This window comes from Anomalospiza imberbis, chromosome 14, assembly GCF_031753505.1.
Source record: "Anomalospiza imberbis isolate Cuckoo-Finch-1a 21T00152 chromosome 14, ASM3175350v1, whole genome shotgun sequence".
NCBI classification, from domain to species: domain Eukaryota; kingdom Metazoa; phylum Chordata; class Aves; order Passeriformes; family Viduidae; genus Anomalospiza; species Anomalospiza imberbis.
In genome coordinates, this window is record NC_089694.1 from 16,331,947 (window position 1) to 16,358,730 (window position 26,784).

Consider the following 26,784-nt stretch of genomic DNA (forward strand, 5'->3'; position numbering starts at 1 on the left):
GGTCTCCTGCTCCTGGAGCTCCTGGCAGAGCATCCTGGCTCCACACCCAGTTGGGCTGACCCCATGTCGGGATGTGGCTCCCGGCTCTGCCTTTTTGTAGTATCCAAGCTGCACTGTTTCTCTTGTATCCCAAGAGCACTGAATAAAGCACCTAAATATACTCTGTGCTCTCTTTTTCTAAAGGAGAGGTTGAATGAGTCTCTTGCAAACAATTTTGTTTCTTTCATTTAAAAGAACAGCCTCCGCCCCCAGCCTGAGCTAAAGCACAGCATTTATCTTTTGTCATTCCTTTTTATTTTTTTGTTCCCGTGGATTTTCTCCTGGCAGCTGAGAACGAGCAGGCTTCAAAGACCCTGAAGGTGCGCGGGAACTGCAGGAACGGTGGCCGTCGATGGAACCTCTTCAAGCCTGGAGCTGAGAAGCTGCAGATCAGTCGGGTAAGGAGCTGTGTGGAACGTGCCAGTGCCTGCTTCAGGGCTGGGATTTGCCTGCATTGGGCTTTGTGTTTATAACAATATGCTTGACTAACGGCTTCCTCAATCCCCGGGTCCTTCAGCCAGAGAAGGGGATTTTTTTGGTTTGGTATTGTAGTAATAAAAGCTCAGGTGCATCGTCTGTTCCCCAAATCAGTGTCCCTTCAATGTATAGCAGAGGCTGTTGGACTGTCACTGGGCCTCCTGTGCCTGTGGCTCAGTGCTCCTTGCAGGTGGAGGGAGTTGTGACGTTTCACATTGCCTTCAGATCTGCTCTGTGGTTTGGATGGGTTTATTTTTTCTCCTTCCTTTTTTAGCCCCGTGTCCTTTGGGTTTGGTGCAGCTCCCAGCACCATCTCGGTGACAAATTCATGTCACTGCTTCTTTCCCAAAGTGTTTTGCAAATATAGGCACAATAGGTTCTTTTCTTGTGAATGATGCTTCTAGTGGGGGAAGTAAAAACTGTTGTGGGCCTGGGAATGTTCATGTTTTTCTCTGGGAAAAATTCAGAAAAGATGGCAAAAATGGTATAATTTGTCTGATATGTTTCCTTGCTTGGGTGAGGGGTTGTTTTTTTTTTGCTGTGCTCTGTGTTTCAAGTCTGGAAGCCTTGGTTATTTCATGGTCTCGTTTTGGATTTGTAGTGCTCACGAGTCTGGTTTCACTGTACCCAACAGATCCGGATTGTCCCAAACCCAACAGATCTCCCAGCTTGCACTGTGATGCAGGCAGATTTTTCTACTGGGTATGGCAGAAGAGGTTTAGCCCTTGCTGTTCCTCTAGGGCACAGGAACAAAGGATGGTCTGGGAGCCAGGAATTTCCCTGCTGGAGTGGAAAGGGGAACTGACCTTCTCTTGTGTCTCTGTGGCTCTTTCCCGCCCCACTGCTGTCCTTCCTTACCAGACCTTTATTGCATTCCCTTCCCCTTTGATATCTGACGAGCTGCCTTCCTGAAATGGGATTTCCAGGAGGTCCCTGGCCTCTGTGTGTGCTTTTCCATCACAGTAAGTTGGCAGTGAGTGATGCTGGCTTCTCCACCCTCCTTGTGTTGGGTGTTGCTTTCCAGGGAACATGCGCAGGGATGGACTGCTGCATTTTTGGTCGCTTGTGACTTTCTGGAATTCCATCTTGCATCACTTCTGTTTTCTTTGCTGAGTTTTTGTGGGCTGAGGTACAAAGGAGAGATAGACAAGGAGTTCAGCTCTTCTTTTTCTCTTCCTTCCCTTTGGGTCCTACCTCACTGCCGAGACATGAATTGCTCCTTTCAACTCAGGAAAGCTGTTCTGGCTTCAGACAAGCTGAACATCTAAAGCTTTGAACAGAGTTTTCCTGGAAGATGAAATGATCCATATCCAATAAAGCTGTTTGTCCTTGGGGCCAGGATAAAGGCAGGTGACTGCAGAGCAGTGAAATAGCCTGATGTGCAGTGTGCAAGCCCTGCCTTGGAATGTCTCAGTGTGTTATCCATGAGCTGTGTCCATGTTCAGGATCTGGTACTGACCAGTGCATGGATGTATCTGCTCCTTAATTAATCACCCCATTACACCTTAGTTAATCACTTTATTAATCCTTTAGGAGGAGCCTTTGCTAGCTGTCCTGGAGGCCCTCCTGGAAGCCAAGGTGCTGTTTTGACACAAAATTGCTTCTGAATTATCTGTGCCCTGAGCATCCTGATAAAGCCAGGCCTGTTTCAGATTGCAAACAGAGCCCAGATTGCATCAGAGACCCTTAGAGAAGCTGTGGAAAACTGAAACCTCAGCAAACCAGGCACCCTGCTGAAGTTTGGGAAAGGTTAGCTAAGAAACTGCTTCTCCTGTGCTGATAGCTGGGAAGGAAGTGGAGCTGGAAAGGGAAGTGAGCTGCTCATGACCCCAGAGATCTGTGGGTGCTGTTTGGCTTAGACATGGCCATGCCAAAGACCTGTGCCCCCCTGAGGCAGAGAATTGGGTTTGGGGAGGTCTGCTCAGCTTGGTTTTAAATCATGGCAAGCAGGCAGCTCTGAAACCTTTGGTTTATAAATCAGAAGTGCTGTGCAAGTGCTGCAGGAGCAGGATAGAGAAATGTGGCTCACACATTTCTGGCTGGAAAACTCATCTGCCACCTCTGTCCCAAGCTCAGTGAAGATCTACAGGGCTGCACATCACCTCTCGGCCAGAAAGAAGTTTCTGCTCCGGCAAGATGTATAAATCTGGGGCAAGATTTGTGGGCCTGGGTGTCTCTGGTCAGGTGCTTTCATTGACAGCTGACAGCAGTGAGGTGGCAGAGCAGTGCAGAAAGCAGGGATTTATCCTTCCAAGAAAGAGTGCCTGAAATCTGGGCACAAGCTGGAGAAGTTTTTTATGGTGTAGATAAGGCTATTGTTCCACTTTGGAGGTGGGAATAAGAAACTGAAGTACACATGGAGCCATACAATATTTTTTTAAATTTCTCTCCTAATTTAAGAAGCAAGTAAAAATAAATAAGGTCAGACTTCTAAAAATTTTCAATTTTTTTTTTTTTTCCCAAAGTACACTCTTCAGCCTGGGGAAAACTGTGTGTTGAAGTGGTTTATGTGCAGAGCATTTTGGTTTAGCACTGAGGTCACTTAGAGCCTTTGCTTTTATGGGAGCAGTTTGGCACAATTAAGACCAACTTGCAGGAGACCTCAAGGTGCCCTGAACTGCAGGCTTTGCTGCAGCAGAGATCACAGAGTGCCCTGAAAGGCTGCCCTGACAGGACCCTCAGCATCTCTCCTGCCTCTGATTTACCCTCAGGCAGGTCCTGCCAGCTGGGATGTGCCTGATCCTTGGAGCAAGGGGAGCAGTGAGTTCCCTTCTGCAGCCCCACAGCGGTGCTGGGAGGTGTTTGATGGTCTGGATGTCAGAAGCAGAGGGTGACAGTCCCATCCTGACCCAAATCACTGGCCTCTGCTGCCCCTTGTCAGGGAACTTTTTGCTTCTTGTTGGCTGCCCAGTCAAAATCATCTCAGCTTTTTCCAGACAGATGCTCTGGGGATGTGCTGCAGGAGGAATCACAGAACCCCTAGATTGGAAGAGACCTTTAAGATCATTGAGTCCAACCCATGCCCTAACACCACCTCAACTAAACCACGGCACCGAGTGCCAGGTCCAATCTTTTTTTAAAAGAAGGGAGATTCAGCCCTTCCTGACACGGGAAGCCTCCTCTCAATGTGTGTTAATTCTCTCTGTCTTACCTGAGAGTTTTCATTTCCAGCCTTTAAAGATGACTGCAGCCATTCCTGTCCTCTGCTCCTTCCCTCCCTTCCTGCCCTGTGTGCTTGTGTACAAGGGACTAAAGCCCAATTTTATGTGCTGGAGGATGCCACTGTTAATTAGCTAGACTGGAAACTTTGCATGACAGGAGCTTCTTTGACATCCCCTATACTAATAATAGGCAGGCCTGCTGTGCAGAGGTGTTGAATATTCACAAAACCCACCCCCCCAGCCTGTCCTTTCTCCTCTGGAAGTCAGGAGCTCTTTCCAGAGCCTGGTGGGGGGTTGCCAGAGCGATGATGGTGGATGTGCCAGTCTGCAGCTCCCCAGAGCTAAATCCCCACTGGCTGTGTTTATGAGGAATAGGAAATTCAGGCAACGTGCAGCCTGCAGGAGAACAGAGTGAAGGGGAAGTTGATTTGGGTGAGAATGCTGCTTGATATTCAGGGCCAGCTCTCCTGCCTGCTATTTTTATCCTCTCACATAGTGCTGAGTGGGCAGTTTGGGCAGAGGGGGGATTTTTTTCCCTTTGCCAAGTGTCCTGTCCTGTGTTCCTGTGTACTTGGGCAGGAAGGGTGTTGTGCTGGGGCTCCTGGGCTGCAGCATCCTGGGATGTGAGTGGGATGTGATCACAGTCAGATTTTGGAACCCCCGTGTCCCTGGGAACAGGCTGGGAGAAAAGCACAGTCCCGAGGCTTTCCTGGTGCTAATTAGTTTAAATATCAGTGTGGTGCTACAAGAGGTTTATGTGCACGTATGGAGGGCTGCCAGGAAAACAAATCCTCATTGAATCTCTCTTCCCTCATCTTAAACATTGAATATTTCTGCTGGCAGGGTATATCTGAGCCATATATTTTGGGGAGGGCTGCTTTATATCTTGATAAACCTATTGCTCTACTTAGCAGTGCTCTGAAGTCTTTATGGATTTTTTTTTTAAAATTTTAATTTATTTAGCAATTTATAAATGTTTTTTGCAAGTTCTGAAAAACCCTGTGTGCTGTTGTACAAATAATTCAAAACTGGCTTGCTCAATCGAGGGGGAAACAGGGATTGACCTTCAGAATAGTGCAGTGCTGTGATCCAGCCCCATCTGTTTGTGTGAGGAGTGCCCAGGCAGGGTCCCTGCACCCCTGGCTGCAGCACTGCAGCCTTTTCAGCACCTGATCTGCTGGGTCTGGGAGCTGAGCAGAGCAGGCAGAGCTGAGTGTGAACTGCAGGTCAGCCCTGAGCCCATTTGCATCCCTCTCGCATGAGCAGCCCTGCTCTGGGCTCCCTCCCCAGGGACTGGCATGAGGAGCAGTGCAAAGCACACATTAGGAAGCCTGGAACTAGAAATGAGTGGTCTTTCCAACCTCACCATGCTCTGGGTATTCAGAAAAACATTCAGAAGTGCCATGGTTTTGTGTAGAGCAGGGCTGGGGGAGCATTGGTGGCTTGGGTGTTGCTCCAACACTGCCATGAGCCAGGTGTTTCCCAGCACTCCTGGGGACAAACAGGGCTTCATTGGCTCTGAATCTTGCAGGAAGGGGAGATTTAAAATGACAGATGGTCACCTTTGAGTTGTGGGTTCATGTGCTGGGGAGCACAAGAGAGATTTGGAGTTCCAGGCTCCTCAGCTCTTCAGCAGTTATGTATAAGTCCATATTAAGAAGAATCTCGGCTTCCAGATCGTGATGGTTTTTATAGTGCCATTGAACCTCGGGGTGTCTCTGTGCAGCTGCAGGTGGTAGGTACTGCATCCTACATGGCATTCAATGTGTGCACTGGTGACTGTACATAATCACTTCTATACTTCAAACGGAGCTCTCAGCCTAACTTTAAATAGCACTTTGGAATGGCTCCTTTTTCCTATTGCTCAGTAGTTCCACCTTGATTGCTCTGCTTCAACTCATTACTCAGCTCTGTCACTGTGTTTCACTCTGGGATATGGTTTATACAAAAGAAGCTTTAATGTAAACTCAATTTGTGTTGCATTGCTAAAACCTTAATGACATTTTGCTTGGCAGCAGCATAGACTCTGTGGTTTGCCCTTCCCCAGTGCACTATGTTCCCAATAAACTAAAGGCCATGGTAGGTGTAGCATGAAAAATCCCTGAGTAAATATTGGAACAAATGCTTTTGTAGTGCTTCCTAAGCCCTGGCTGTGCTCGTGATTCAAGGCCACTGTGGTGTCACCAGCATTCAGCTGAAAATGAGCTAAATTTGGGAAGTTCAGGTGAAAGCACAGGTCAGAGCTCCAAAATGTCTTCTGCAGCTGCTGAGATTCACTTCTGAGATGCATCAGGTTTGAGATGCATCCCAGAAGTGCTGCTGGAGCCACAAGGTGTGTGGATGCACCCAGGTCACCAGAGGACGGTGGGGAATGGTTGTGTGTGGCTCCCTGGACTCTGAGGTGAGCTCTGGGTGCTTCACTGCATCACCAGCCTGACGTGGCCCAGGGCAATTCCCTTGGGATCCTGGAGAGGCAGGAGCACCATCCTGCTCCTGTGAGGAGCTCTGTGATCCCACAGTGTCCAGAGCACTGGTTTGGTTCTGTTGATGACCTGGGAGGAACATCTGGGACCTGTCCCCTTTGCTGTTCACCCCAGCTGCTCAAATGGGATGATCCTCCTGCAGTTTGCAGGGGGTGTGTTCATAAACTCCAAATTCAGAGCACCTGCCCACACTGCTGAGGGTGGTGCCACCTGAAAATTTGGGCTCACAGGGAAACTGCAACTGCTCTGACTTTTGGCATTCAAGAAGCTGAAGTGGATTTGGTAACACTCTGTCCCTAGTACCAAAGGTGGAATAAAAGGTCTAATTTTGTCCCTGGTTTGGTCCTGCAGAATTTTGGAGGTTTTCACACGTGAATTGAACTGGGATATTGACCCAACACTGTGCTTGTACTTGGAGGAGAATGAAATGAACAGGACAGGAGGCTGCAGAGGGGACTTGGGTATTATATCAGCGCAGTCACATGGCCTGCAGTGAAAGCTTCATCTCATAATGGACTGCACAGAATATAGAGAATAATTCCCCTAATAAATCTCTTTCAGTCTCTAATATCTAGGGAAATGTATTATCCTGTTGTCCAAAAACCTTGAGAGATCAGTCTTTTCTGGACAAGAATAGACATTTCATGGTAGCTCTGCTGTGATAGGTTCAGGGATTGCACTGGAAAGGAGATGGAATAACAACTGGCTGCAGTGCTGCTGTTCCCAGTGTGAAATCCCGTTTGCCACCCAGGACCAAGACAGACTGTGCAGCAGCACATGCAGGGAGCATCCTTTGGGGAGTGGAAGGCTGCAGGGATTGCACCACTGTGAAGCAGCAGCAGAGACACAGCACAGAGGTTGTGGCCACTGGGGACTTTTGGAGGGCCTTTGGCCACTGGCCTTGGACCACTCTTGCCCTGAGCAGTGGGCAAACCTCTGAGTGTGGAGAGCTGCTTGGGCACAGCTTGCTTCCCAAGTGAAGCTGTTTTTCCTGTAAATCTCTGAGCTCAGCCAGCGCTGTCTTTGCCCCACCTTGCTGGCACTCCTTGTGCTGATGTCCCCTGCAGGGCTGTCCCCAGGGGTGCCGTGTGTCATCTGGGAACAAGTGCTGCAAGCCAGCAAGGGGCTGCTGCAAGCTGCAGCTGGAGTGGGATGCCCAGGAAGCAGCTCCAAGAGGGTTGAGTCCCTGTGGGATGACTCCCTTTCCACTCCTCCTTGTGCAAGGACTTCACCTAAAAGCAGGAGTGACTCCAGTGCTTTGTATGGTGGGTGCTCCTTAGCTCTGCCTCTTGACATGTTTCCAGATTTTGAGGTGGGTTTAACGTTGCCTGGAGGAACAAACATGTCCCGCTGCAGTCAGGAAGGGATTTGGCTGTCTTTTAGAGGGGTGCTGTGGGGGTACTTGGTGTGTCTGAGGTGCTCAGATGTGGTAGGGGCTGTGTCAAATCAGTGTCACCATGGTGCTGGGAAGGGACTGAGTTGAACAGGGAGCAGCACAGTGCAAGCAGGGCCAGGCCTGCCTTGCTGCAGGTGTCTTCCAGGTACCTGAGCAGGCTGCAGTCAGGAGAAATCCTCCAGCAAGCAGGAAAACAAAGAGACAAAGGTAAATGGAAGTGTTTGGAGCCTTCTGGTGGCAGTGATGCCATGGGGTGCCCTGGCCATGCTGTGTGTTCTGGACTGGTGATGCCTTTTGAAGCCTGACTTAGAACAGAGACTAGAGGGAGTTAAATAATAAAGTAGGGATTTTTTAGGAGGCTTCAATAGATCTACTTTGGGCAGCACAAGAGCCCAGCCAGGGCTACACCCCAGGTGAACCCAAAATGGTCACAAAATGGACAACTGGTCATGGGTCTCACACTTTTTTAAGTTTTGGTCTATTAGTATATGGGAGTTAATTGTCTAATTACAGCTCTAGCTCATGAAGATTTCTCTTTCCTGTTCTTCTCTCTTTGGTCTACTGTTGTTGTTGTTTTTGAGATTTGGATCATCTGTCCTTGGTCCCCAGCTGGAGAAGGAATTGTTTTGTCTCCCTACTCTGTGAAGAGAGCTTACCATCCCCTAACATGAAGCCCAGACCCACACACTAAAGCAGCACAGAATGTGAAAAATACAAAAGCTAAAACCTGAGGCATCAGTGGCACAGGCAGTGCTGGCAGCAGCTGTGCTGGGGGATTGCCTTTGCCTTGGCAGCAGGGAGCTGTGTGTGCCACTGCTGGCTCCAGCACCTCTGGAGATTCCCTAGGACAGGCCTGGGCTTGGCACTGGGGGGCTTCCACCCCACAGTGACCCCATGGAATGGTTGAGACACCAAAGCAGAGCTCTGTGAACATTTGTTTGGCATTTTGTTGCCATCAGAGCTGCTGCACCATGTGCTGCCAGGTGTTTGCTCTGTGATTCCCTGCTGGAATACAGCACAGCACAATGCTGTCCTTCCAGTGCAGGCTAAGAAAGATGTTTCTGGACTCTCCTCCCATCCCTGGCAGCTCAGGGATTTGTGCAGTGAGAAAATCCTGCCTAGAAATGAGGAGGGAGAGCTCCCAGCCTCTGTCCCTGCCCTTCACTGTGGCTGGGCTTTGTGGGGGTTGAGCTGCTCGTGTGACCTCCCCTCATTAGCCATGGCCTTGGACTCCACACATTCATTGCTCTGTGACTTCCCTGGGAGTGTGGGAAGTGGGAAGTGAAATGCCTCAAGCCCTGTTGGATGGAGGGGTTGCTGAGGGTGAGGGATGAGAGGAGGACAGTGAAGGGAGATGTCCCAAGTGGACCTGAGCAATAATCCTGCCCAAATGTGGAGTTCTTGCTTGAGCAGCACCATCCTGGGAGTGAAGGAGGAACCTGGTAATTCCAAAACATCCTGTGCTAAAACAAAAATGGCCAATTCCCTGGCTCAGTTGGCTGTGCAGACTAGGACAGTGTTCACCCTGCCTTTACAGTGTTTTTCAGTGACAAATTTCTTGCAGAAATGGATTTTGTCCCTCTTTTGCCAGGAGTTGGGACTTGGACAAGAAGAACCAGTAGTTGGATCCTTCTGTACGCAGGATTTATTTCCATCCATTCTTTATTTGAGCCATCTTTTTCTTTTCTAAGATATCTCACATTTTATTTTTAATACTGGACAAATACCAAATATTCCTCAAGAGAGATCTGTGATTGCAGCTCAGTTCTGACAGTTGAGAATAGTCCAACGACGTACTTGCCTCATCTGAAATGCTGCTATTTTGAGCTGTGCTTTTGTTTTTAGCCATCAGTGATAAGTTTGCATTTCCTGCAGATGATATTTTGGGTTGACGTGAATTGTTAAGGCCCCACTGTGTAAAATGGTTTTCTTCCTGTGTGACTTTGGGCTTGTCTTTTCTGGTTTGATACCCTCATCCAAAGCAGAAGCAGAATTAAATCCCCACATCCCAGCTGGTCATCACTAAATAATTTGTATTACATCTTGCTGAAGCATTTTATAAGTGATGCTGCAGGAAGGCTTGTTTCCTGTTTGGTTTTTTGGGGTTTTTTTTCTTTTCCTTTATTTTGGACTTAAGATAAAGGCAAACTGAACTTTGCAGGCACTTATTTGGAATCAGACATTTTCCAGCTATTATTTTGCAAACTATTAGAGCGGCAGATCATGAGGTGGGAACCCAGTTATGCAAACAAAGCCACGTCACTCTTGGCCAAAAATAGTTTCAGTACATGTGCAGTAAGGTGGAAATGAAGGCCTTTGGTATACACAGAGCAAACTGGGAGGGAGGAAAGAGGGGAAGCTGCAGCTTTTTGTTTAGAGCAAAATGTATTTTCCAGAGACAAGCAGAGTGTTGCTGCTTTGTAATTTCAGTGGGATAGGAGTTATTCCCTTCCTTACAGATGAAGGGGACTGAGGGTTTGAGACATGGCACTCTGGTCCCAGGGGTGTTGGTCATTTTAACACCCAGGTCCCACGCAGAGCATGAAGAAATACTGAAGGAAAGTTAAAAAATGTTCCCTTTCCTTCCTCTGCTCAGGCCATCTCCAGCATGGGGAAAACCTGGTCCTTGCTGTGTTCCCCTGGGATTCTGACAGAGCTCTGGGGGCTGGCTTCACATCTCATGCAGAGATGCTGCCTGGGCTTAAGTCTTCATCTCCTTTCATTTCAGCCTCATCCAGCACTGCAGTGCCCTAAATAATTATGAGATCACCCCAGTGGCTGTTTGCTGTGTACTCAGGGATTTGCTGCCTGGGAGTTTTCTGGGTGTTTGCAGCAGGGCTGGAGTCTGGCTTCCTTTACAGTGCTGCAAGTTCCTCTCCACCAGGCTTAAAATAATCTTGTGTCTTCCTTCTGTACCATCAGCATCCTGATGGTACAGAAGGAAGCTCCCTTGCAGTGATGTGGTTAATTGCAGTTTGTTACCGAGCTGTTAGGAGATGGTTTTGGGCCAGGAGAGGAGATAAAGCAGGAGCTTGGCTATGGAAAATGCAGCTGTAGGTGTGCAGATGTAGCTTCCATTGGATTAAAGCCTCCTTTTTATGGAGATGTGCAATTTCTTATCTCCCAATACTTTTCTGGGATGAGGCAGAAGGGGGCTATAAAGTTGAGCAGAGGCTTGATGCCTCCTGTAATGGGCAGAGTGATTCCCAGGCCCATTCCCTATTCTTCACAGACAGTTTTTGTCTCAATTAGAAATGGTGTTCAGATTATCTCTGTATTCATCCAGAACTGCACGTGCCTATCAGAGCATCTTAATGGTTTCAGCTGGGATTCTGTATTCCTGCTCCTCCTCTTTCCAAAGGGGTACACAAAGCTTTACTCCTGCCAGAATTCCCAAACATGGGTTTTTATTGCTCAGGTCCCCCCTCCAAGTTTTGTTACAGGTTTCAAGGTTTGCCTGGAGTGTTTTCCATGCAGGATTCCTGTGCATGTTGCTGCTTAGGTTGTGCCAGTGGGATGTTGCTGAATTCCAAAATAGCTGCACATCAGCATGCACAGCTACACAGAGAGGGGAGATTAGTGCTGATTTATTGGCCTGTCAATTAAAGAGGAGCACGAGGATTCTCAGTGCATGGCTGAGATGAAGTGTTGTGGTGGCAGCAAAAGATCAGCATTCTTAAACCTAACTGCTGGTTCCTATACATTTCTGTTTAATTAAAGTGTTCCTACATCCTGCACTCCTCAACATTAATTCAGAGATATATTTTGAACCAGTGCCAGGGGAATACATTGTTATGGCATCCTCTTTCCACATCTATTAGCAGGAAGGGGATAATTGAGGAAATCTCACACAGATTTAATTGGGGACTGAGGGCAGGAGCAGGGAGGGGGAGAAGCACAAGGCAGAAGTAGGTCAGAAGTTGGGTAACTCTGCCTTGGCACGGGGCAGTGAGCAGAGCTGCTGGAGGCACCGCGGGGCTGCTGCTGATGACCAGGGGGGTGACCAGGGAATGCTGGGGTGCCACAGGAGCTGCCTCCCATGTGGCTTTATAGTGTCCTGCAGCTCTGGGCACTTCTGCCGGGGTCCCAGGGACGCTGATCCCTTGGGGAGTTGTGTGGGATGGATAAGGAATGGGGGCTGGGGGCAGGATTTTGCAGTTTTAAACTCTGATCTGGAAGGGGAACATTTTGCTCCAGTTTGCAGCTGCCTGTGCCAAGGTGGAGAGCAGGGTCCTGTAAGGGATGAGCCCTGGGGAGCAGGGTCCTGTCAGGAATGAGCCCTGGGGAGCAGGATCCTGTCAGGGATGAGCCCAGGGGAGCAGGGTCCTGATAGGGGTGTGCCCTGGGGAGCAGGGTCCTGTCAGGGATGAGCCCAGGGGAGCAGGGTCCTGTCAGGGATGAGCCCTGGGGAGCAGGGTCCTGTCAGGGATGAGCCCTGGGGAGCAGGGTCCTGTCAGGGATGAGCCCAGGTGGAGAGCAGGGTCCTGTCAGGAATGAGCCCAGGGAAGCAGGGTCCTGTCAGGGATGAGCCCTGGGGAGCAGGATCCTGTCAGGAATGAGCCCTGGGGAGCAGGATCCTGTCAGGGATGAGCCCAGGGGAGCAGGGTCCTGATAGGGGTGTGCCCTGGGGAGCAGGGTCCTGTCAGGGATGAGCCCTGGGGAGCAGGGTCCTGTCAGGGATGAGCCCTGGGGAGCAAGGTCCTGTCAGGGATGAGCCCAGGTGGAGAGCAGGGTCCTGTCAGGAATGAGCCCAGGGAAGCAGGGTCCTGTCAGGGATGAGCCCTGGGGAGCAGGGTCCTGTCAGGAATGAGCCCTGGGGAGCAGGATCCTGTCAGGGATGAGCCCAGGGGAGCAGGGTCCTGTCAGGGATGAGCCCAGGGGAGCAGGGTCCTGTCAGGGATGAGCCCAGGGGAGCAGGGTCCTGTCAGGAATGAGCCCTGGGGAGCAGGGTCCTGGCAGGGCCGAGCATCCTTGAGGGGATGTGGAAGCTTGGCGTGGGAAGTGGCAGGAAAGCAGCAGAGGGGGAAGCAGCACAGCTCTGGTGACTGGCAGACTCTTTAGCAGCTCATTTTTGGTGTTTGCCAGCCCACCCTGCAGCATGCTGGGTGTGGGCAGGGCTGGGTTAGAGCCCCACAAACAGCAGATAATCACAGCAGATGGGGCTATTTTTTAATCTAATTTTGCTGACTCAATGTGTGACACAGGAAAACTCCCCACTTTTGCTGCACTTGGGCATTCCCATCCCTGGCAGGGCAGCACAGCACGGCCTCCACTCATCCCAGTTTCTCACACTGAGAGTGGCTGGGTACAAGATGTTTCATCTGGTTTGTGTCCTTGGGGTTGTGCTGCTCAAGGCAGCCGTGTCCCTTGGGAATTTTGGATGACTTGATGGAAGCCAGCACTGCTGGGAGGTGAACTCTGGCCCTGCTGGCTGGGGTCACTGTGCCCAGGGATGCTCCAGGAGCAGGAAGAGGCTGCTGCAGGATGCTCTGGGAGCAGAGGATGGCCAGGAGCAGAGCTGGCCTCGGGAAGAGGCAGGAGAAGGGGATTTTATCAGTCTGTCCCTGTGTGCAGGGAGGGCTCAGAGCAGGGCCCAGCAATGGCACCAGAGGAACGGGCAGGGAGTGATCCCAGCGAGTTCCACCTGGGCATGAGGAAGAAATTCTTCCCTGTGCAGGTGATAGAACCCTGATTGCTCAGAGTGATTCCCTCCCTGGGGATATTCCAGAGCAATCCTGTGCTCTGGGATGGCCCTGCTGGAGCAGGGAGTGGGACCAGAGCCCTCTGGGGTCCCTTCCAGCCTGAGCCAGGCTGAGATCCCATGAACCAGGTGCACTTTTCCATTGTCCCCTTAAGTGGAGCTGGGCTAATTCCATGCCTGATGCCTTTTGCAGGCCTGGCCCTGTGGTTTTGCTCCAGGCTGGAAGTGGAGCAGCCCATGGAGAGGTGTCCATGCTGTGTGTTGGGCTGGGCAGAGCTTGTGGCACCATTTGGGGCTGGGTCTGTTGTTCTGAGCTTGAGCAAACAGCAAAAAGCAGCATTTGCCCTCAAGAGCCCACACTGCAAACACAAACACTTTCTAACAGACAAAACATGAGAAAAAAAAAGAGTTTTAATTACAAATCTTGCTGTTGAATATTTTTTCTGGCTTTTCTGAAAGCCTTTTCCATCAGCATTGCCAAGCTGAAGCATCAATAAATACAGTTCTGGCTTAGTGTAATTAGTGTACAGTTCTGGCTTGGTGCAATTAGGAAATGCAAACACACAGAAAAAGGTGGGGGCTATTTACCTCTGTTTTTGAGCCTTGAGGGAGGCTCTTCTCAAGCTTTTACATCCAGTTACACAGAGCAGAAATATTTTCGCTTGTATTAAGGTTAATAAAAAAAAGAAAAATGATTCTCACAATAGCAGCAGGTCAGAGGGTGTTTGTCAAAGGGGCAAACCCCTTGTGCCGCTCAGGGCTGTGGCTGCCATGCTTCCCTGCCAGGGTTTTGGGTTTATTCCCTCATTCCTGCTTTCTAGGATTCTCCCCCACTGCAGGGTGTTGCTGGGATGGGTAACCTGTGCATTTTCTCTGGCATGAGTTTTCCTCTCCAGCTATCAGTTGTAAAACCCACTGGGGCTGCAGATGTGCCAGCTTGTGCTGGAACAGAATGTACAAAATATCCACTCCTCAAGGACTTGGCTTTGTGTTCTCCAGTGGCTGATGTCAGAGCATGGAAAAGGTCTTGTTTTCTCCGGAAATCTTTATTCTTAATGTGCATTCGAGACAGAGAAGCAGAAAAGTGTGTTCCTCTAAACCTAAGTTAAGAAGCTTGTTCAATTTTTAAACAGTTACATAAAGCCATCAAAGTCTGACAGGAGAGAGATGCAAGTTGGTGCAAAAGAAAATGGGAAAAAGAAGCTGAAATGGAGTGTTAAACTAATTCCCCCGGGCTTATACCTAAAACAGCCTTAACTCATCGATGAACCTGCTCCTGTGCTTTCTTTTTTTTTTTTTCCTTCCTTTCTCATTTTTTCCTTTTTCTTGCCAACTGTGGTCTTCATGTTGCTGAACCCTGGCTAAGTGTGAATGCTTCTTGAGCCAACACTGCTGCTTTTACCAGCCAGTTCTGGGTCCAGATGAGCATTTCTGTGCTGCTCTTGGAGAGACAAACCTGTGGACAGGAGTGGTGGGAATGGGACCTGGCTGAAGCACAGGAAAGGATCCTGGGCTCCTGAGTTGTTTTGCTGCTCAGCAGCCAGGTCTGGGTGAGATTCCCTGGTTTTGCTGCAGCCAGACCTGGGTGAGATTCCCTGGTTTTGCTGCAGCTCAGTGAATATTTGGGATACTCAGCAGCACAGAGACTCAAACCATGGTGAGGAACAAGCGCTGCTTTGGCCCATGGCTCAAAGCCAGCTGAGCCTTCCCAAAAAGATCTGCCAGTTCCTGATGGAGGCTTTGTCTCAGTGAAAGGGGAATTTGCAGGGTTAGCATACTGAGCTCGATGCAGGGATCACTCTGAGCACTGGTGAGGAGGAGTTTGGGGCCCATTCGTGGGGGTCACATTCCCCCTTCCCAAGGGAAGGAGGAGGGATGGTCTGCAGGGACAACACTGCAGTCCCACTGTGTGAGTCCCTCAGTCAAATCTACCTGGGAGAGAGCACAAGAAACAGCAATCACACAAAGTTTGGATGCTACTCCTCCTTCACTAGGTTGGATGCAGCTGGAACTGAATCCCTTTGGGTCTGTGCTGTCCATGGACCTACACTGGGCATTCCCAGGGGCTCTGGGCACAGCAGCCTCCACTGGCACTGGGGGAGATGCTGGGGGAGCTCAGTTCATGCCTTGTCTGGGCTGTCACAGGATGGGAAGAAGAATTTCTTTGGAGTTCAGAGTCAGGAACTCACCTGCTGCCTGTAAGGGTTCTGAAGCACAGCCATGGGCATCAGACCCAGGTCTGACCTTACACTGGGTTTTCTTGGCCACTGATTTGACTTGAGCAGTGAGGTTCCTCTGTGACTCAGAGCATGGAAGGGCTCTTTGCCTGCGTTCTTTGGATGCCATTTCCTCATCTTTAAAGTTTACTGAGCTTCAGTTCTGTTGTTGGTTCTGATGGTGTTTGTCACTGCCTCTACCAGAGCAGGAGTGGACTCTGAGCAACTCCCCAGCACCCCTTGCCCATTTTCTCCCAGATACTTCCATAGAATCCCAGAATGATTTGGGCTGGAAGGGACCTTAAAGATTCCAGGGACACCTTCCACTGTCCCGGGCTGCTCCAAGCCCCAATGTCCAACCTGGCCTTGGACACTTCAGGTATTCAGGGGCAGCCACAGCTGCTCTGTCCCAGCACCTCACCACCTGAACAGGGAACAATTTCTTCACTCTTCATTAGCCAGCAGATATTCATGAAGGGCTCTAGGATCACACCTCTCTGGCTAATGCATAGAGACGTTGCAGGTCTTTGAGTAATATTAATCTATTTATATCTACTACCCTGATCCTAGAAATCCATTATAGCTGCTCCTGTCTAGACATGATCAAGGACATACTTTCAACTGCCATTATTTTTCGATAGCATTAATATTCACAGGTCTTTGTCTTAAGCAATGTATTCTGAAAGCTGCGGTCATTGAGGAAATTCATGGAGAATAAAAAGCAGTCCTGTGACAGAAAGGATGTCACCTCCCAGAAATATCCACAGAGGGTGGCTGGCACGGCTGCTCTCACAGAGCTTTTCACCCCAGTGACTCTGAGCCATCATTCCTGTGAGGCTCAGGAGGCAAATGAAACTCAGAAAAGCCTGATGATTTCCTGCAGGTCATGGAGGAAATGAATTGGAGGAAATGAATTACCTGCTTTCCACTCCTGCCCTCTCTGGAGGTTATGAGCCTTTTTATTCAGGCCTTGGCATTTCTGAGGTCACATTCAATCTGGAGAACCTGGCTTTGGTTAACCCCAGGCACTCACCTCCCTCACACCTGCTGAGAAGGAGCTGCTCAGCTGAAAATAGCTCCCACATCGTAATTGTGCCTCTGAATCTTCAGGGAGTCACAGTTCAGTGGTGCTTGGCTGGAGCTGGAGCCCTGCTTTGCTGCTCCTGGGAGAGGGGAACACAGGTGGGAGCCCAGAATCTCTGAGAGAATCTTCTTTACATGAAGAAGCTTTTGTCAGGAGTGGATGCATCTCCTTTCTCATGCACAACAAGGCTGTGGTCTCTGAGAAGGATTCCTTAGAGAAAGCAGCTGGGAGAAAAAATGCTCAAAATTCAAGGTTTGCATAAGTCTGCCCTTTAAAGAATGAGCAGCATTGGAGATTTCCAAATGCTCTCTGTAAATTGCAGTGTTTCCTTCCTGTGTTTGAGCAGTGCCTGCACCTCCTCTGAGCTCTCCTCAAGCTGCAGGACATCAGTGTTTACTGTAGGGTCCCTGACTCTGTGGCTCCAGCCTCAAGGTCTGACCAAAAAAAAAAAAATCTGTTTTCAGCACATTGAGAGCACGAAAGCTTCTGTGTTTTCTGTGCTTGTGAAGAGCCACCCCTGTGTCTGCATGGCGGCGTCCCAAAGGCACTGCCTGGGGTGGGAGGACTGTGCTGAAGGTCTCAGTGATGAAAAACAAGCTGTAAACAATTTTTTTTTCTTTTGCCTTCTCGTCACAGGTTGGGAAAACTTCCTCTCATGCCCAGGTTGCTGTATTGTGTTAGAGCTGCCACCCTGCATTGCTGGGGTGGCTGCAGTTCAGGGATAAATAAAGTGCTTTTCACAGTTCTGGGGGATTCTTTGGCGTGCCAGTATGGAAACACAAGGAATTGTCATTAGAAAACTCAAAATATTTCTGCTCACACAGACTCAGGTAAAGGACTAATAACAAAGATGGGTCACAAGGGAGCCAGTTTTGGTATAATTAAATCCACTGGTGTTTGCTAACACATAAACCAGGAATATTTTATTTTAGGTGGGTGCAGTCACTGCTCAGTCAAAAATCATGGAATCCTGCTGGGTCTGCCACACAGCCTCTCCTGCTTTCAAACACCACAGATGTCACTCACGCTGCTCCTGGAATCTCCATTTGTCTCCTCCTTTCTGTTTTCTTGCTGTTAAGAGGAAAAGGAGAAGTGTGGGGGAAGCAATTTTGTGGCCCCAGTAATTGTTGAAGCATCAGCAATCATAAAGAAGAAGAGTCTAAATGAAATATATTTCCTTCCTTTCCTGCTGGGGCTCAGCTTATCCACTTTGTCACCTGAACTTCCAAGTATCCATCAGTTAAGAGGATGGAGATTTGCATAATTAGTGTTTTTGAGGTACCTTCTGAGATGCAGGAGAACTCTTAGGTGTCTCAGCTCTTACCTAATGAGGTGCTCACAAAGAGGTATCCATGGAGACATCCATTATGAGACACTGTTCTGAAATTGGTTCTTTCCAATGCCTGTTAAAATGCCAAAGGGTTTTCTTCAGCATAATTTATACCATTTCTTTGCTCCATTTGTAAACAAAACCAGTTATGCCTGAATATGATGAGAACCATAATTTTTAAAATGAGGTTGGCAATTAAGAAATTGTAATTAAGAAACAGGGATAGGAGTGGGTTTGGGAGGAAGGTGCTGAGGTTTTTAAGGTATCCTACAATGTATTGATCATGGAGACCTGCAAAGGGCCAGGCCAGGAAGTCTGCAGCCCTTTTGAGGAGGAGAGGTGCTGAGCATGTGGGTGAGCAAATTCCACCCCTCCAAATGGGTCCATCCACACTGTTCATGGAGATGTTTTCCTCACTGTTCATGGAGATGTTTTCCTGTGAGGAGGGCACCCAGGCATCCTCCAGGGCTCCATGGCCTCTTGCTGAGGGGCTGGAGGGCTGTGGCTTCAGTCCCTGGGGCTTGCCAGCGTGGTGGGAGTGAGGGAATTGTTCAGGTGGGGAAATAATCCCCTATTCTGCAGGCTTGGCAAAGTGGGCAGCCAGGTGATCACAGCAGTGTTGCAGTGCTGGATTTTCTTGAATTTCTTCTCTTTACTCCCCCTCTGCCACTGCTCCACTCACAGCACTCTGCACTTCCACAGCTCCTTCCAGGCCTGGAAAAGATGCTTGAGGAAATCTGTGCTGTGCCTTTCCTGCTGCAAGCCTGGAGTTCCAGCCTTCCTCTGTCAGACATCATTCCAGGCTTTCCCAGTGTGGCGTTTGGGATCCTGATGCTGCACAGGATTTCTGTAGACCTCTTATCTGTTGTTACAGCAATATGCTGTTTAAAAAAAAAATCAATCTAACTCCACCTTTTCTCCTTGTCTTTCCTGTTTTCTTGAAGGGTGAAAATAGGAGTTTACAGAATCCTGCATGTCTGACTTGATTATTTATAGCTTGAAGCTGTTGGGGTTTATTTTTGAATTCAGCTAATGGGTTATTCTTTTTTGGAGCTGTGGAAAGGATTGGAAAAATCTACAAAATATTAGAAAACAAACTGAAGTGCTGATTAAGGCATGTGCACTCTCCTTCTCTGATCCCTGATTGTGTGTCCACATGAATACCTGGAGTTGTGTGTTCATTAAAGAATAAATCTCAGTCCCCAAAGGGAAATCTGGCCCGTGGTTTAGGCAGCATTAACTGCTGCGTGCAGCTCACACTGTGCTGCTTGCTTATGTAAGGAAACTAATTGTCAGCACACCCTGGGAAGGCTTTCACTGGAATTTGGGGGCTGGAATTGTGCTCCTGGCAGCTCGGGCAGGGCAGCCCCATCACTTCTGCACAGCTGCTGCAGATGCACCAAATCCAGCGGGGTGAGTGGGTGAGATGGTCCTGCAGGAGTCTGACGAAGGTGGGATGGGTTGTTCAGCATGGAGTTGCAGCATCTCAGTATTTGCACAAAAGGAAGATGGGCTCCTCATGGACACCTGGATAGGGGGATTCTTCACCCAGGGGTTTAGGGCACTCCTAGATAACCGAGCTGAGAATGAGGAGATAACAGATTGACAATTAGTGTACTGTTTCAAAGAGAGGTCACAGCCTAAAACTTTATCCTTCACTGTCACCTCAGCCTTCCCTCCCTCTGTAGGAAAGTACAGGTTTGCTGGGCAGCCCTCAAGCCCTGGAAATTTGCCAAGCTCCAGGAGCTGATGCCTCAGGTGAATCATTTCAGGCTGCGGTTGATGAACTGTGCTCCCTGTGCTGCCTTAGAGGGATCTCTAAACAATAACCAAGAGAAGCGAGTCTAAATAATGAGCAGCTTAAATTCATCTTGGGGTGATCTGTTGCCCTGTGCTTCTCTCCGTGGAAATTTTTTAGGGGCTCTACAAGCTAATTTGGCTGGATAGCATGAGGTGAGGCACCTGGAATTGAGCTGCCTGCTCAGGCATGGCCGTTGTGGACAGTCCAGCAGCTGGAAAGATCTGGAGAAAATTAAACAAACAACTGCACGCCTCTGGCAACGAGCTTTGGGAGAGTGCACCAGGATCAGGGAAGAGACAACTCCAGCACCTCTTCTGCATAAAGGGACTACAAGGGTTGTTCAGAGTGTCTGCTGGTGACATTAGTACCCAAAGACCAAGTTATTTATTTATTTTGGTGATCATACCAAAGGAATGGGAAGCGGGGCCGGGGGGAAAAGGCATTTGGCTGATGAGGAAAACAAAAAAAGATCTGAGCATCTCGGGGCATTTGAAAGAGCTGGGCTTCTCTTTTTTGACAGTCCCCTTTCAGCACAGACTGGAGGCATCCCTTCGTGTTATCTGAGCTATTGGAATATTCAAGTTGCTGTGCATAACGCAGGCTTAAGTGGAAAAACAAAACTGCAAAACCAGCCACTTCTGCCAGTAGATTTCAGCCTGACATCAGTCTCAGGCTGACAGTTTGGATACTGAGCAGGGCTGCACGGAGAGGGAGGAGGGCTGGTGGAGCCAGTTTTGTGCTGAGCAGGAATTCTGGAAGCTTGGAGGAACTGCAGCATCCCAGATCTTTAAATACAGTCTGACAGAATTCTCAGTGGGGAGCTCCCACTACGCCAAAGCAGAGCCTGTGTCACCTCTGCTGTGCTCCTTCCCTCTCCATCCCTGCGGATGCTGTGGCTGCGAGGGCTTTGATGTGCAGATCCAGTGACGCATGTTTCAGTCCCTAATCACAGCCTGGATGGTTTTGGAATAGGGTGAATATTCAGGGTGAATATTCAGGACTCCAGATTGTACTGCTGCGGCAAAGGCAGGAGGAGGGAGGGAAAGGGGGGCACTGGAGTGGGTGGGAGAGTTTGGGTGTAGGGGAGCAGCAAAATGTCACTGGAGACCCCTCTGGGGTGGCCCCTTGCTGCTCCTGCAGCTCTGCAGTTCTCTGGTTGCAGGAATACTCTTCAGAGTTGAGAAAAATGACATTTTGTGGTGGTTCCCCCATCCCTGCAGCACTGCCAGCCTGAAGCATTCACGAGTCCTGAGTCAGCCCTCAGGACCTACCCCCAAATTACAACACTGAGGGGGAAAATTGCATCTTTGTTTTGAGTGGAAGTAAAAGGAATATGTTAGTTTGGGGCTCTTTCTCCACAGCGGCCTTTGGGCTGGAGTTGTTGTGTTGGGTTTGGTTCGTGTGTCTCAGTCCTGTGCCTCCCTGCCTTGGGTTTTGTTCACATCAAGTTCATGCAGACTGGTGGCACTTGAGAGAAAGGAATTAAAATTCAGCACTTGAGAAATACAGGAGTTTTAGGGGATCCATGACTTGAACCAGGCTTCAAAACCTGTCGTACCCTGAGACCCCCAGGCAGAGTTGGGTGCTGGCAGAACTCTGCTGGGAACACCCTGTGCTGGTAAAAGACTTAAATAACCAAACTGAGATTTCAGTTGCAAGGCAGAGAATTACTGAAGGTCTGTGGGCTTGCTAGAGGCCCTTGATATCTTTCATGGATTAGTCAGACAAAAGTGTCAGGACTAGATGTACCACAAGGCAAGGTGCTGTGTTCATCACAGGAGAGATCCCTCTGCTTGCCTTCAGCTCCAGCCTGCAGCCACTATTATTTTTTGACCCTAAGGAGTGTGGCAGAAGTGCTGTTTTGGCATTGGGCTGTGGAGCACCTTGGAGGAGTAAGAGAGCTCCCTGTTTTCTTGCAAATCAGTCCATAAAGACAGCAGATATCAGATTTTTTGACCCTTAGTGCTGCTTGTTATCTGAGCTCCCAATTTCCACAGGACTGGCAGGGCAGGAGCTGAGCAGACTCTTGTTGCCCACATCCCAGAGTGTGTGGCTTCGCTCCCCCAGCTCCAGTGGCACAGGAAAAGGGACTTTCCTTCACTGCTCAGTGCCCTTCTGCACCACCAGCTGATGGCTCATCTGTGTCTCACCAGCTTGGCAGCACTGAGTGGGGTTTATGTCCCACTTGTGGCTAATGTTAATTTAGAACCTCTTTTCTCTCTCTGGCAGCTTCTGATTTGGAAATGAAGCTAATAGCATTTCTGGTAATTTAAAGACTCTGTATGTGAGTGTATGCCTGGTGGGAATGTGCAGCAGGTAGTTTCCCACATAAAAAAGGTGAAAGGCCTTTGTGAAGGCTGGAAATTTCCTCTGCTTTCAAAACAAGCTTCTCATCCAAAAATAGCAGCGAGCTGATAGCTTGGCTTCTCCTTATTTATTAGCAGCAGATGCTGCTGATAGATGCAGAGAGTTGACTGGAAGAGTGATGGGCACCAGGGCACTGAGGTACCTCGCTGATTGCTGATCCAAATCAGACACTCATCACAGGATCAGAGCCACGCATCTCTTGTGGGATTCCCAGGCCTGCTCCCATTGCAGGGAGAATGCAGCAGTGACAAGCTGTCATTGCTCTCAGCTGTCCAAATCAGCAAGGGAAAAATCCACCCAGAAAGCTCCTTTCTTGTGTAATAGTGATTAGCTCCTAGACCTGTGCAGGCAGATGTTCCCTGTCTGCATGGGAGGGTTATGCAGGAATTGGGCCAGGGGGTGGATTTTGAGTTTTGGGGCCCATCTGGGAAAATCCACATCCTTCCACTGCAGAATTGTGCAGTTTGCAGGAACACAAAAATGAGTGAAACCAGGCTGGTGTTCCTGAACAAAGGTGACCTTCCCCAAATGCCAGCACTGCCTGTGTAGCCTCTGCTGTTCCTGAGGTCAGGGCAGCATCCCAGAGCTGGCGTGTTGTTACTCTCCAAAAATAAACACTGAAGCACTGGAAGCTGCTTCTGTGGTTCCTGGGGGGTTTTTGGGGGGTGATGTTCACATTCTGCTGTGGGGTGTTGCCTTCCTTGGCTGCTTTTGGGGGAATGAGGGATACAGCACTGAGAAATTCAGAATGTGCTGTGGAGTGAGCCCGTCTTGCTCACACTGTGGTAGAACTTCCTCTGCTGGCTCCCTGTGCATGGCTTTAGGACAGAGCAGGGCCATGGATATAGGATTTGGCCATGGATATAGGACAGAGCAGGGCCATGGATATAGGATACGGCCATGGATATAGAACACAGCAGGGTCATGGATATAGGATTTGGCCATGGATATAGGACACAGCAGGGTCATGGATATAGGATTTGGCCATGGATATAGGACACAGCAGGGTCATGGATATAGGATATGGCCATGGATATAGAACACAGCAGTGTCGTGGATATAGGATTTGGCCATGGATATAGGACACAGCAGGGTCATGGATATAGGATTTGGCCATGGATATAGAACACAGCAGGGTCGTGGATATAGGATTTGGCCATGGATATAGGACACAGCAGGGTCATGGATATAGGATTTGGCCATGGATATAGGACACAGCAGGGCCATGGATATAGGATATGGCCATGGATATAGGACACAGCAGGGTCATGGATATAGGACACAGCAGGGTCATGGATATAGGATATGGCCATGGATATAGGATGGAGCAGGGCCATGGATATAGGATTTGGCCATGGATATAGGACACAGCAGGGTCATGGATATAGGATATGGCCATGGATATAGGACACAGCAGGGTCATGGATATAGGATATGGCTATGGCTATAGGATGGAGCAGGGTCATGGATATAAGATAGACCTGGGCTCTGCAGACAAGGGGACAGATCCTGCCTGGATGCCGAGCCAAGAACACACCTCCCATCTAATGGGATCCCCAAATCTTCCTTGTGCCCCTGTTGGATGTCCTTTGGTTATTGACTGTTTTTGTCATTGTTAACATCATCTCTTTCCACAAACAGCAATTCCTCTCACTCTCTCATGTGGTTCCTGGAAAACTTCTTTGTGTCTAGTGGTGCTTCATTTTCCATTTCCTCTACCTCCTTGTTTTTTTAGCTGATAAAACAAGGCAGGCACCCTCCTAAATTCCTGTAATTACAGTCATCCAAGCACATTCAGAATGGGCTTAATACGGCCACAATGTGTCAAGCCTTTCATGGAATCATTCAGATTAGAAAAAGCCTCCAGGTTCATCAAGTCCAACTTTTGTTTCTGAGAAAGAGGGAAATAAAGTCCTTTAGTAGTTCAGTACACTGTATGACTATTTCTGTGTAATTTGCAAAGCATTAAAGCCAGGCCTGGTGATGGCCCAAAAAGGCAGAATGCAGTAATGAAAATTGAACCAAATTATGCAATTATGCAGTTGCCTAGTGTTATCCAGCTCCTTGAAAATGAAACATCCAGGAGGAAATTTAACTCATGGTTTTTGATGCTCTAACCTAGTTGTAGCATGGCTTTTTGCAAGGCAGGAGTTAACTCCATTTCCATTTGTTGTGGAGTTGGGTCTTTCCCTCTCCTGACCAAGGTGAACCAAGAGTGAACACTGAACCATCAGGTGATTTATAGTTTAAAAATTAAAGAAATGGGTGTAGGGAAAGGGTAGCAGTCATTTCATCCCAGGGATCCCATGTTCAGGACGGTGTGGTGGGACCAGAAATGAGGAAAATGGGATGGCAGGAGCCAAACACACCTGGTAGCCCAGAGATGACACTGGAGCTCAGGGTCCCACTGCAGCTGTGTGGGCTGCTGGGCTTTGGGTCAAACCCACTTTTGTCTCTTTGGGTAGCAGAAAATCTGCAAATGCTCGTTCAGTTCCCTGAACCCTCTGGGGATTTGCAGTGAGGGGAACACAGAGAGTTTCACCCCATTGCTCCCCACCTGGGCCTGCAGTGTGGTCAGGAACACAGGTGAGGTGAGTTAGGGAGAGCCACTTGAGCTGGCCAGAGGCTCTTCCTTCCTTATCTAATTTGGAGAAGGCCCAAATTCAGCAGTGCATCTGCTTTGGCTGGTGTGCATCACTTCTGTCCCCTCTGCCAGTGGGTGTCACAGGCTGACCCGTGGGCTCTGCCCAGGCCCTCCAGCAAGTGACAGCTGAAGGCTCTTGAAGCCAACAACAGACAGGCTGGAGGAATAAGACCTGCAGCTGCACAGACAGGCAGTTTCATCACCTTTGTTCTCTTTTTAGCCACCTAACTATTCCTGGAAGAGCTAATATTAGCTCCCCCATCTATTTCTTAGAAGCTGGGAAAACAAGAATCTGATTGCACGTCCTGGTTTCCAGGTGAACTGCTGGCTGCTCGGTACAGTGGGCTCTGAAAACCCTCACAAGCTCTTGCATCACCTGCTCTTGGTGTGGGGAGCCATTGAAATCTGTGCTTGTGGAAGTGGCAGCACGAGAAGGATTAAAATTGTTGAGCGCTGTGTTTAATCCCAGCAACATACTGTTTGGGAGGCACTTCCATGCCAGCCCCAGCTGGGCAGAGAGTCATGGAACACACTTGCTTCGTTCTGCTGCACTCAAGCAGGTCCTGAGATGCTTTTAGTCAAGGCTTGGTGCTAAAAGTCAGTTTTGGCAGGGTATTTATGCAGGATTTGCCAGCTTGTCTTGTCGTATCGCTCCCGTGCCGTTGTGTTGGGATGCTAAAGGGCAGAACAGAGACAGGGAAGTGAGAGTGGCAATGGGTTGCAGAGGCTGGGGTTTGTTCCCTGAGTGAAATCCATGCTCTGATTCCAGGGAAGGGATGATCCTGCTCCCTGCTCACTGCCTCTCCAGGCTCTGAGTGGGACCTGGCAGGTGTGTGTGCTCCTGCTGCATGTGCACGTCACAGTTAAAAAAAGCCTTTTTGTCAGCCAGACCCAGGTCAGAATGAACTCTGCTGTTCTCCCAGAGCTGTCATGTTGCTGGGCAGAGAGGGGAGTGAGCAGTACTTTGCCTCTGCATCCCTCTGGCTCTTGGGGAGCTGGGAAGAATGCCATGTGGAAGGGGGATGTGTTGTCCTGGGACTGAAGGAAGGAAAGCAGGGGCTGATGTGAGATTCCCTTCCCCAGAGCTGGGGCTGCCCTGGCTGCTCTGGGACTGCTGGCACTGGAGCAGCAGCACAGTCTGGCCACGTCCCTGCACCTGGGCTGGCCATGGGCTCCATCACGATGTGTCTGTGCTGGCAGCAGTGCTGGGATGCTCAGGGAATATCAGGGCACCCCCACCTGCATGCAGAGAGCACCAAACCCAAGGCAGGTGTGGGACAGAGCCATCCTTGCTGCCTGAAGAAAGGCTGGGCTTCTCCCAGGGGTGTGTGTGCTCAGGGGAGGGTGCTTCTCCTCATGAGTGAATCATGAGTGGCAGTCAGGAGCAGAGGTTTTAATTAAACAGCTCCCTGATAGCTGGCACCTTGAAAAACACCGTGTGTGGCATCCCTTGGTGAGCAGTTGGCATCAGAGCCACCGGAGGCACTGGGATCCATTCTCAAGGACTCTGTAAAACCAGCTAAATAATTAAAACTAATAATAATAATGAAAAAAAAAAAACCTGACAACTCCAATGTTTAAAAATTCAACGTTTTGATGAAATATTAAATGCTAATTATTTCCTTGCACTTGTGCTGGCACCACTTCTCTTGATGTTGGCAATTTAGCATCACATAGCAGTAATTGAAGTGTATTGTCAGCTTTTGTGTTACATTTACCACCCAGGCACCAAACCCAACACTCCTAAAGCTTCTGTTTGATTTTAAGTGTTGAAAACTTTGAAGTCTGCTTTAGTGGATTGGTCATACTGCTGTGAATACCAAAGCCAGCTGGCTAAATGGCTGGTGAAAAATGTCCCGTGCTTGCTGTGAGGAGCTGCCAGTCTGATTTCAGCAGTGAGCACAGAGAGATGGGCTCAGTCAATACACCAGACACTAAATGAAATGCAAAATGAGAGGGCAAAAGGATATTCAGAAAGCATTTTATGGCTTTCATGTTTTATGTGTCATTTTAATTTCTACCCAGTGTGGTTGGATTAATTATTTGATATTAAAAAAAAAGGTGTTGAACTTGGCTCAGGGTGGG

At 49.1% G+C, this 26,784-nt stretch overlaps 1 protein-coding gene and 1 long non-coding RNA gene across 6 annotated transcripts in view; one reads left to right on the plus strand and one right to left on the minus strand.

The window, feature by feature from the left end:
- Positions 1-22,029, minus strand: part of LOC137482655 (uncharacterized) — a 74,976-nt gene extending 52,947 nt beyond the window's left edge. The window contains exon 1 of the long non-coding RNA XR_011004176.1: positions 21,713-22,029. This is a non-coding gene — a long non-coding RNA (uncharacterized lncRNA). The remainder of the gene's footprint in view (positions 1-21,712) is intronic.
- Positions 1-26,784, plus strand: part of ARHGEF9 (Cdc42 guanine nucleotide exchange factor 9) — a 177,523-nt gene that overhangs the window by 8,904 nt on the left and 141,835 nt on the right. For all 5 annotated transcript variants that reach the window (XM_068205127.1, XM_068205125.1, XM_068205126.1 and 2 more), the window contains exon 3: positions 328-437. In XM_068205127.1, coding sequence (XP_068061228.1) covers positions 328-437 — 110 coding nt within the window. The remainder of the gene's footprint in view (positions 1-327; positions 438-26,784) is intronic.